Source organism: Schistocerca piceifrons, chromosome 6, assembly GCF_021461385.2.
Source record: "Schistocerca piceifrons isolate TAMUIC-IGC-003096 chromosome 6, iqSchPice1.1, whole genome shotgun sequence".
Taxonomy (NCBI): Eukaryota; Metazoa; Arthropoda; class Insecta; order Orthoptera; family Acrididae; genus Schistocerca; species Schistocerca piceifrons.
Window position 1 is genome coordinate 24,676,741 of NC_060143.1, and position 11,533 is coordinate 24,688,273.

General features: G+C 45.4%; 1 protein-coding gene across 1 annotated transcript; it reads right to left on the minus strand.

The window, feature by feature from the left end:
* Positions 1-5,719: 5,719 nt before the first annotated feature.
* Positions 5,720-10,285, minus strand: LOC124803113 (protein enabled homolog). The gene is made up of 2 exons (XM_047264276.1): positions 10,083-10,285; positions 5,720-6,243 (listed from the first exon to the last, which is right to left on the minus strand). Exons 1-2 carry the CDS (start codon positions 10,282-10,284, stop codon positions 6,176-6,178), a joined length of 270 nt encoding a protein of 89 aa, XP_047120232.1. The 5' UTR covers position 10,285; the 3' UTR covers positions 5,720-6,175.
* Between the last annotated feature and the right edge of the window lie 1,248 nt (positions 10,286-11,533).

Below are 11,533 nucleotides of genomic sequence, written 5' to 3' on the forward strand. Positions count from 1 at the left end.
CTACTCCTATGTGTCAGCCAATTTCAAGAACGAGGGAGTGATTTCCCTATTTAAATCATGGCTTGAGCGATTATGACCCCAGTTGCTTTGCAAGATAAAGCCCAAACGAAAGGGAAACCATGAAAATGTATTGGATTTGTGAGAGAATGGGTGGTAGGTGGACCAAAAACATTTCTAATAGATTCCAAAAGATAAGGAAAGACTGGAAATAATTTTTGTGGTCACTATTAGAAAACACTCAGAAGCAAGGTGGATGCATACAGATGAAAACTGCAACGCATGGGAGAAATCCAGAAGATGAGAATAATAATGTAGTCATTCCCGTCTCTGATAACCAAAGAAAGGATTTATGTTCGGAAGCGTCCCTCTCAAAATAGTGCCAGCTGTCTTTGCGGATGTAAATGGGTGCACGTATCGAAGTTGAATGACCGTTACTTCACCGTGTAAAAGGCAAAATAACAATGAAATACATGACAGTATCTACTCTTTGGTAATAGTAATTAAACAGCTCAAGTTATTCTTTATTTGTAAATCCACCATGGGACATGGGTTGTTAAATATACATTCTAATGAATCAGGACAAAAAAATAGACATGGAAGACACGTGATAGTCATAGCTGTATATACAGAGTACTTTAAAAAAGTGTCACGTATTCTTACAGGAGGTGGAACTGGTCAAAACCGGAAGAAGAAAATTTTCTTTAACGAAAAGTCCGGAAACCAAAATCTATTGATACATATGCCGTTGAAAAGTGGTTAGACTTAAGTTCACCAACAACCTATACGAACCTGGAAGCACACAGTCATCGATTCAAGTGGGCGCTGCACGAAGTCGGCTAAAAATATAAATCCCCAGCAATTTGTTAACTTTTTCAATTAACGAACCGTGAATATTCTCTCCAGTTATTCGCCCTGTACTGGATGTGGGGAACTATCGCGACTGCTAAAATGGTGCCTCGTCCACGGGAGAGACTACGGAGATCTGCCAGTGAACAAAAGCACAGTGAGCCGTTGGGCGAGGTATCTGTCATCGTCGCAGCAAGGTCGGCCAAACCTGACCCATCTCCCGCGTGCCAGCTGACCGCACGCAGCTGACTCATGAATTGTTGAGAGTTGCGGCCGTTCTCATTCGAAGTGATCGAGAGATACAAGTACATTTCTGCTTCCAATGGCAACGCAAGGCCTCACAGAAGTCTGCGCACCCGAGAGGAGCTCACAGATCTTCGTTGGACTGTTCTTCCTTATCCACCCCACAGCCCGGATATGCCACTTTCCGATTTACATGTGTCTGGTGCAATGAATGATGCAGTATGTGGATGGTGGGGAAGTTATTGCTGCAGCAAGACGTTGGCTCCGATGTCTACCAGCAGAGTGGTACCATGTTGGCATACAGGCCCTCCCAATAAGGTAGCGTAAGACCGTTGCATTGATTGGAGATGATGAAAATTAGGGTTTTATAGCCAAAAGATTGATGAATAATGGGTAAGTGAGCACTCAACTTTAGTGTCCAGGATCGGTGGGCGAAGAACTTCGTATCCCTCTCAAGAAGCGCCCTACAACTCCAACCGCGCTTGCTCACCGCCTGCGGCTGTGGCCTGACTACGGCCTACAGAGACTTCCTCGTTGCTCTGCCCCAACCGACCGACTGCCTCACACACGGGAACGGTCAAGAGACCAAATTAACGTCGGCCGACGAGACGACCGACCGTACGACCAACCAACGGTCGGTCCCGCCCCAGTCTCCTTCCGTCGGACAGTGCACGTGTGCCCCCGGCGGTCGGCGAGTACTGTCTGTCAGCACCTCAGTGGCGCTCCGTCCCCGACGCTGCTCCGTGGCCGTCTGCACTCCTGGTCCGTCCCCAACTGATTTCCAGACACACGACGACCCGGAAATACACTACTGGCCATTAAAATTGCTACACCAAGAAGAAATGCAGATGATAAACGGGTATTCATTGGACAAATATATTATACTAGAACTAACATCTGATTACATTTTCACGCATTTTGGGTGCATAGATCCTGAGAAATCAGTACCCAGAACAACCACCTCAAGCCGTCTACCGGTCTTCATACGCCTGGACGTTCAGTCAAACAGAGCTTGAATGGCGTGTACAGGTACTGCTGTCCATGCAGCTTCAACACGATACCACAGTTCATTAAGAGTAGTGACTGGCGTATTGTGACGAGCCAGTTGCTCGCCCACCATTGACCAGACGTTTTCAATTCATGAGAGATCTGGAGAATGTGCTGGCCAGGGAAGCAGTCGAACATTTTCTGTAACCAGAAAGGCCCGTTCAGGACCTGCAACATGCGGTCGTGCATTATCCTGCTGAAATGTAGGGTTTCGCAGGGATCGAATGAAGGGTAGAGCCACGGGTCGTAACACATCTGAAATGTAATGGCCACTGTTCAAAGTGCCGTCAATGCGAACAAGAGGTGACCGGGACGTGTAACCAATGGCACCCCATATCATCACGCCGGGTGATACGCCAGTATGGCGATGACGAATACACTCTTACAATGTGCGTTCACCGCGATGTCGCCAAACACGGATGCGACCATCATGATGCTGTAAACAGAACCTGGATTCATCCGAAAAAATGACTTTTTCTCATTTGTGCACCCAGGTTCGTCGTTGAGTACACCATCGCAGGCGCTCCTGTCTGTGATGCAGCGTCAAGGGTAACAGCAGCCATGTCTCCGAGCTTATAGCCCATGCTGCTGCAAACGCCGTCGAACTGTTTGTGCAGATGGTTGTTGTCTTGCAAACGTCCCCATCTGTTGACTCAGGGATCGAGACGTGGCTGTACGATCCGTTACAGCCATGCGGATAAGATGCCTGTCATCTCGACTGCTAGTGATACGAGGCCATTGGGATCCAGCACAGTGTTCCGTATTACCTTCCTGAACCCACCGATTCCATATTCTGCTAACAGTCATTGGATCTGGACCAACGTGAGCAGCAACGTCGCGATACGACAAACCGCAATCGCGATAGACTACAATTCGACCTTTATCAAACTCGGAAACGTAATGGTACGCATTTCTCTTCATACACGAGGCATCACAACAACGCTTCACCAGGCAACGCCGGTCAACTGCTGTTTGTGTATGAGAAATCGGTTGGAAACTTTCCTCATGTCAGCACATTGTAAGTGTCGCCACCGGCGCCAACCTTGTGTGAATGCCTTGAAAAGCTAATCATTTGCATATCACAGCATCTTCTTCCTGTCTGTTAAATTTCGCGTCTGTAGCACGTTATCTTCGTGATGTAGCAATTTTAATGTCCAGTAGTGTACTATCGGCCGCTCCAGAGATGGTACGACAGTGCACTTATCGATAAGCGCTGTTGCTGCCACTCACGGCCAAGTAAGGCAGAAGTTAGCAACGCCAGTAAATGGAATAACAAAACGAGGTGGCAGTACCGTAAAATAAGATGACCAACAATAAATAACATGAACACGAGCCGTGCACGGCTCAAATGTTTGCACTACTTATTGAACGTCCCTCGTAAATTACCACAATACGCACATAGCGGCGGATGCAAATCCTCGAGTAATAGTGGAGGTGAAACATCAGGATCGCTTCAGAATCATTGCATGGGTAGCAGTCGTCGGTGACAGACAATGATTACACTTGATGGGACACTACTCCATTTCCTACGGATCGTACGAGGGTACCTCACAGCAACGTTTCATGGAGCATGGATTGGTCGCAGAGGTCCTAGTAGCAAGTCCTTTCTGTTCACAGGATCTGAATCGGTCGAGTTTCTGGCACTGGTGTATGCCCAATCGATCGACAACACGCAGGCGTCATAGGACCGTGTGACCAATGCATTTCACATGATCCGAATTGAACTTGTTGTATTTGATTGATTACATATTTCGCTGCAAAGGAGGGCTGAAGGATGTGTTAGGATATGCGCGGTAAACGAATCAAAGACTACGTATAATTTCTGCTTCTATGTAATAGACACGGCTGCAACCTGTCTCCACTGTTGTTCATATTATTTATGGGTCATATGTTGAAAACAATAGACTGGTTGGGTGAGATTAAGATATGTGAACACAAAATATGCAGTCTCGCATATGCGGATGACTTAGTTGTGATGGCAGATTCGATTGAAAATTTGCAAAGTAATATTTCAGAGCTAGATCAGAAATGTAAGGACTATGGTATGAAGATTAGCATCTCCAAAGCAAAAGTAATGTCAGTGGGAAAGAGATATAAACGGATTGAGTGTCAAGTAGGAGGAACAAAGTTAAAGCAGGTGGACGGTTTCAAGTACTTAGGATGCATATTCTCACAGGATGGCAACATAGCGAAAGAACTGGAAGCGAAGTGTAGCAAGGCTAATGCAGTGAGCGCTCAGCTACGATCTACTCTCTTCTGCAAGAAGGAAGTCAGTACCAAGACTAAGTTATCTGTGCACCGTTTAATCTTTCGACCAACTTTGTTGTATGGGAGCGAAAGCTGGGTGGATTCAGGTTACCTTATCAATAAGGTTGAGGTTACGGATATGAAAGTAGCTAGGATGATTGCAGGTACTAGTAGATGGGAACAATGGCAGGAGGGTGTCCACAACGAGGAAATCAAAGAAAAACTGGGAATGAGCTCTATAGTAGTAGCAGTCAGGGCGAACAGGCTTAGATGGTGGGGTCATGTTACACGCATGGGAGAAGCAAGGTTACCCAAGAGACTCATGGGTTCAGCAGTAGAGGGTAGGAGGAGTCGGGGTAGACCAAGGAGAAGGTACCTGGATTCGGTTAAGAATGATTTTGAAGTAATAGGCTTAACATCAGAGGCGGCACCAATGTTAGCACTGAATAGGGGATCATGGAGGAATTTTATAAGGGGGACTATGCTCCAGACTGAACGCTAATAGGCTTAATTAGTCTTAAATGATGATGATGATGATGATGGAATAGATGGAAATGACTGGACAGACCCGTTCCTATCCCAACAGGTACTGGTTTCCGGACAGAATCTTTATTTCTAGTTTTGGGCAATACTGTCTCCTGTTAGAATATCTTACACTTTTTCCAGTGTCATTTAAAGGGCTAACAGTTGTGATGGTTCTGCAACAGGTCACACGTTCATCAATCACGGCCTGACAACGTGGGGCGCCTTAGCCATTGACAAATAATTGGATTCCTGCGCTAATTTTGTCTGCTTGCTTCATTGCGAAGCGCGAGCGTTACGAATCTTGGCTGCGTCTCAAACCTTCTATGACGAAAGGTGACCTATATTCCGACCTGCACGACGGAAGCGTTATAAACGACAGAGCGGCAGCTCTCCGCTATTCCCGGTACCGGAATCTCTCGGTAATTGGACCGATTGCGAGCAACGCATAAATCCCGCCAACGGGGACAATAAAGCTGTTCAGATGACGTTGTATTTTCGTCGCTCACGCTCTAAACTTGGTGTCCGCACCAAATGTGTCACTCCGGAGGAAGATCCCTTCGTTACGCAACAGATCACCGACCCACCGTGGTTTCTCGTGGTGTCTTAACACACTGCACTTACAGAGAATTTGAAGGAAAGCAGCAATTTTCGGGGGTGCTGAAAATTTTAAGTGAAAACATACAGAGTTAGTATATTTACTTCCATTAGCTTTCGTCGTTTGAAGGTTAGACATCGAAGCAGCTTTACGTAACTAATCTAGAGTATACTTTTGTTTTAAAAAGTGCATAACTTAAAAAATTTTCCTCGTAATTTTCAGAAATCAAATTCCCCTCTTGTATCTACTCTTGTTTCGAAAAATGTTTTTGTCAACCATTTATGAGCTCTCTCCTTGCTCACTTCCTTTATAATCACTCCCCTCCTTGTCGATTACTGATTGTTTCTTTGTTACCATAATATGATTATCGGCTGGATGGAGTTCATTAAGCACATTTCACTATAATATCGCCATTGATTTATTATAGACTCTGTTCGAGTCGATTATTCAATTAGAGTAACAAAATTATGCCCCGAGATTCGAATAAAACTTCACCAGTGCTTCAATCTAGGACGACGTTCCCTACTTGCGAATTACTGTCTTGCACTACTATTATTATTGTTCCTCTTAGCATGACACGTCACACTGCTTCCTCGGATCGACTGGGACCGGACATTCGCGACCGTCCGCATCTGTGGACTCCGTTCTAACTCTTCCGGCGCTGGTGTGCGTTCAAAACTTGCAACCGCAAAAACTCACTTCGTCGAGACGCTTAACCATACGTTGTCCCACCTCGTAGACTGCAACATATGTGAAAAAAGTGGAGCAAAATCAGAGGTTTAAATTAGCAATTTAATGGTGGAGAATCAGCCACTGTTAGTCATTGTATATGAAAAAAAAGCTTATGAAACGTAGAGGTACAATAGTTGTCTTTTTCTTCATATTTTGTAATTGTAGTTTCATGTGAATTAAAGCTTGTATAGAGAAATTCTGTAAAATAGTGTGTGTGTATAATGTCTGTTAATTGTCAAACTTATTTTTGAAATGTGGAAAATTTGCTTGCAGTCGTCTTATAACTTTCTCCATTGTTAGGTGAGCTTCCTTTGGTAATAAGCTGTCCACGACATGGAATTCGACATTTAATACATCGCTTTTAACTGAATATGTATGTCACCATTACTGTAAAAGACGGTGCAAACAAAAATGCGTCGCCTGTGCCAACATAACACAACATAATTTCTTTAATGTCAACTCCATTTCTCAAGTCGAAAACATTCCACCTTTTCGTTGAGGTTGCTATCGATCCAGAGGAAGCACCAAATTCTACGTGCGAAAAGCAGCGCAAATACTGAAACAATATTTCGTAAGTGTTGAAGTAATATGTACACACCATAGCGAGACTGCCGTAATTTCTTGCTTCTGCAGTATCATTTCTCACGCCTTGGTCGACCCCCTGCATCCGACCCATTCCCCCATTCCCCCCCCCCTCCCAACGCACACGTATTAGGTACTTCATTAAGTTAAACATTATCGAATTAGGAAGTCCAGTGACTAAGTATAATCGGGAAGTTAGATTTTGAATATATTGGGAGAAAGAAGCCACGGGCACGAATCGCGTAAATATATACAGGGTGTCCCATTTATCCTGACCACCCTAAATAACTGTTTGTCCAGACGCAAATTGCAAAATGTTTCATGCAATCGTTCTTTAGCGGTCAGGGGGACATCAACCAGCATGATTCCCTTCGTTGTAGCTTGGTTTTTTTACAAAGATATGAACAGCGGTATGAATTTTTTAAATGACACCCTGTATATTTTATTCAGTAATTGATTTCCTCTCCTAAAGACCTATTCGAAAACGAATGGTTTCAGCAGGACAGTGCTACAGCTCACACGGCGAGAGCATCCATGGAAGTGGTTTGACGAATGTTCCCAAGACGTGTTATTTCGAGATATGGTGATGTTTACTGGCTCCCCTCGCTCATCCGATTTGCCGATATGCGATTTCTTTTTGTGGGGATATTTAAATTCAAAAGTCTACCTGAACAAACCTCGCACAATCGATGACCTGAAGAATTCCATTCGTCAGGAAATTAAAGCTGGGCCGAATGACGTGTTGGAGAGCCATGCGTAACTTTCGGGAGAGGATCCAAATTTGTATCCAGCAAGAACGACGTCATCTCCAAGACATTATTTTTCGAACCTCATTAAAGTAAGTATATTTCAAAAATACATTAAAAAATCTATCACTTAATGCTTGTTTTTATTATTTTTATAAAAAAAAGTGTCCCAGTCATTCAATAGTGAAAAACACGCGTTTCCTCTGCTCCACCCTGTATAATTAGAAATAAGAAGAAATGCATTTTTCATAAAAAAATCGATGTGAGTTAATTATCATATATTTGATGAATTTTATACTTTAATGACGTATCCTGCGATTACCAGCATCAAGCGCCACCGATTTTGTTTAATTTTATATATTTTACGGTTCACAGACACCTTCTTAGAACATGCATCTTAGTTTATAAAGTTGCATCGCTCGAGAAATGAACCCAGACCGTTCTCGTGGAAGGCAAACGTTCCAGCACAGAACAATCTGGTCACCAACAACAAGTCGTCCTAACTCTAGTGAATAAAAGGCACAAGGAAAACTTTTTATTTCCTAGAGATTTTTTGAGAGTTGCATCGAACTGCTACAAGCGATTGATATTTGGGTTTTGAGCTTCATCTACACTACTGGCCATTAAAACTGTTACACCACAAAGACGACGTGCTACAGACAGGAAGAAGATGCTCTGATATGCAAATGATTAGCTTTTCAGAGCATTCACACAAGGTTGGCGCCAGTGGCGACACCTACAACGGGCTGACATGAGGAAAGTTTCCAACCGATTTCTCGTACACAAACAGCAGTTGACCGGCGTTACCTGGTGAAACGTTGTGATAATGCCTCGTGTAAGGAGGAGAAATGCATACCATCACGTTTCCGACTTTGATAAAGGTCGGATTGTAGCCTATTGCGATTGCGGTTTATCGTATCGCGACATTGCTGCTAGCGTTGGTCGAGATCCAATGACTGTTAGCAGAATATGGAATCAGTGGGTTCAGGAGGGTCATACGGAACGCCGTGCTGGATCCCAACGGCCTCGTGTCACTAGCAGTCGAGATGATAGGCATCTCATTCGCATGGCTGTAACGGATCGTGCAGCCATGTCTCGATCCCTGAGTCAACAGATGGGGACGTTTGCAAGACAACAACCATCTGCACGAACAGTTCGACGACGTTTGCAGCAGCATGGACTATCAGCTTGCTGCGGTTACCCTTTACGCTGCATCACAGACAGGAGCGCCTGCGATGGTGTACTCAACGACGAACCTGGGTGCACGAATGGCAAAACGTCATTTTTCGGATAAATCCAGGTTCTGTTTACAGCATCATGATCGTCGCATCCGTGTTTGGCGACATCGCGGTGAACGTACAATGGTTCAAAATGGCTCTGAGCACTATGGGACTTAACATCTGTGGTCATCAGCCCCTTAGAACTTAGAACTACTTAAACCTAACTAACCTAAGGACATCACACACATCCATGCCCGAGGCAGGATTCGAACCTGCGACCGTAGTGGTCGCGCGGTTCCAGACTGTAGCGCCTAGAACCGCTCGGCCACTCAGGCCGGCGAACGTACATTGGACTGGGCTGTTTTGAGGGAAGAGACCAAACTGCGAGGTCATGGGTCTCATCGGTTTAGGGAAGGACGGTGAAGGAAGTCGGCCGTGCCCTTTCAAAGGAACCATCCCGGCATTTGCCTGGAGCGATTTAGGGAAATCACGGAAAACCTAAATCAGGATGGCCGGACGCGGGATTGAACCGTCGTCCTCCCGAATGCAACGTACATTGGAATCGTGTATTCGTCATCGCCATACTGGCGTATCACCCGGCGTGATGGTATGGGGTAGCATTGGTTACACGTCTCGGTCACCTCTTGTTCGCATTGACGGCACTGTGGACAGTGGACGTTACATTTCAGATATGTTACGACCCGTGGCTCTAGCCTTCATTCGATCCCTGCTAAACCCTACATTTCAGCAGGATAATGCACGACCGCATGTTGCAGGTCCTGTACTGGCCTTTCTGGATACAGAAAATGTTCGACTGCAGCCCTGGTCAACACATTATCCAGATCTCTCAACAAATGAAGACGTTTGGTCAATGGTGGCCGAGCAACTGGCTCGTCACAATACGCCAGTCACTACTCTTGATGAACTGTGGTATCGTGTTGAAGTTGCATGGGCAGCTGTACCTGTACACGCCATCCAAGCTCTGATTCAATGCCCAGGCTCATCAAGGCCGTTATTACGGCCAGAGGTGGTTGTTGTGGGTACTGATTTCTCAGGATCTATGCACCCAAATTGCGTGAAAATGTAATCACATGTCAGTTCTAGTATAATATATTTGTCCAATGAATACCCGTTTATCATCTGCATTTCTTCTTGGTGCAGCAATTTTAATGGCCAGTGGTGTATAAAAAAAGAAAGGTTAGTAAAATCCCATGGTTGTGTGGTCTCCTTGGGAGTCGTACTGGTGGGTGAGCCTGCGTTCGTACAAATACGATGTGGGATAACAGCGCAGGGACCGACCTTGCAGCTGCTGTATGGTGGCCTGGTACTCTGCGAGCTTCTCGTCGACGTAGTCCTGCGACTGACTGGCGATGATGGCGGCGGTCTGCGCCGCCGGGTCCTCCGGGGGCCCCGGGGGCTCCAGCGGCACGTAGCCCATCATGTCGTAGCCCGGAGGGGGCGGCGGCGGGAACGCGTACAGGTACTCCGGCGACGGACACATCACTGGCGAGGGGCTCTGCAACACACGACGCCTTCATTAGCGCGCCGGCTGGCTGATACATCGTTAGCTATTGAAACTACCACACCACAAAGAATAACAAGTAACGATATTTTGCTTGCAGTGCGTATAACAGCAAAAGTATAGGGGAAGGAAAGGATCCACCTTGGTACAACAAAGTTGCTGAGAGAGCAGAGAAGTTTGCACAGACGTTTTAAACGTAGCCACTGCCCAGCTGACAAACAGAAATTATACGAAGTGAAAGCAGCTGTCAGAAGGACAATGAGAGACTCTTTTAACGAATTTGAAAGCAATATTTTATCTGCAGAAACCAAAAATAATCCCAAAAAATTTTGGTCGTACGTAAAATCTATGAACGCTACAAATAATTCAATACCTTCTCTCGTTGGCAGTGCGGGTATCGCAGCTGGTGATGGTAAACAGAAGGCCGAAATTCTAAACCTAGCTTTCAAAACTCGTTTACGATAGAGGACTGCAGCACCATTCACCCTTTCAATTATCGCACAAACGAAAGGATGGCTGACATAGTGTTTAGTGTATCTGGGATTGTAAAGCAGTTAAGATCCTTAGACGCCAGAAAGGCATCTGGCCCAGACGGTATCCAAGTAATATTTTATGTTGACTAGGCTACAAATATACCACCATTCGTATCGGTTATGTATCAGAGATCACTGGAACGGCGCAAAGTTCCACGGGACTGAAGAAGGTCCAGGTCATAGCAATCTATAAAAAGGGTAGAAAATCGGATGCACATAATTACCGGCCAATTTCACTGACATCGATTTGTTGTAGGATCATGGAACAAATTTTGTGTTTAGACGTAATGACTTTTCTAGACTCTGAGGAGCTCATCTGCAGAAACCAGCACGGTTTTAGGAAACAGCGGTCATGCGAGACACAGCTGGCCCTCTTTGTGCATGATATACAGCAGGCTCTAGATACCGGCTCCCAGGTTGATTCCATATTTCTCGACTTTCGAAAGGCGTTCGACTCAGTTCCGCACTGTCGCTTGCTACAAAAAGTGCGCGCCTACGGTCTATCCAGTGACATATGCGATTGGATAGAAAGTTTTCTAACAGACAGGGAAGAGTATGTCGTCCTGAACGGGGTAACTTCAACAGAAACAAGAGTAACTTCAGGTGTGCCCCAGGGCAGCGTAATAGGTCCGCTGCTTTTTACGATTTAAATAAACGATCTGGTTGATGGTACAGACAGCGGCCTTAGACTGTTT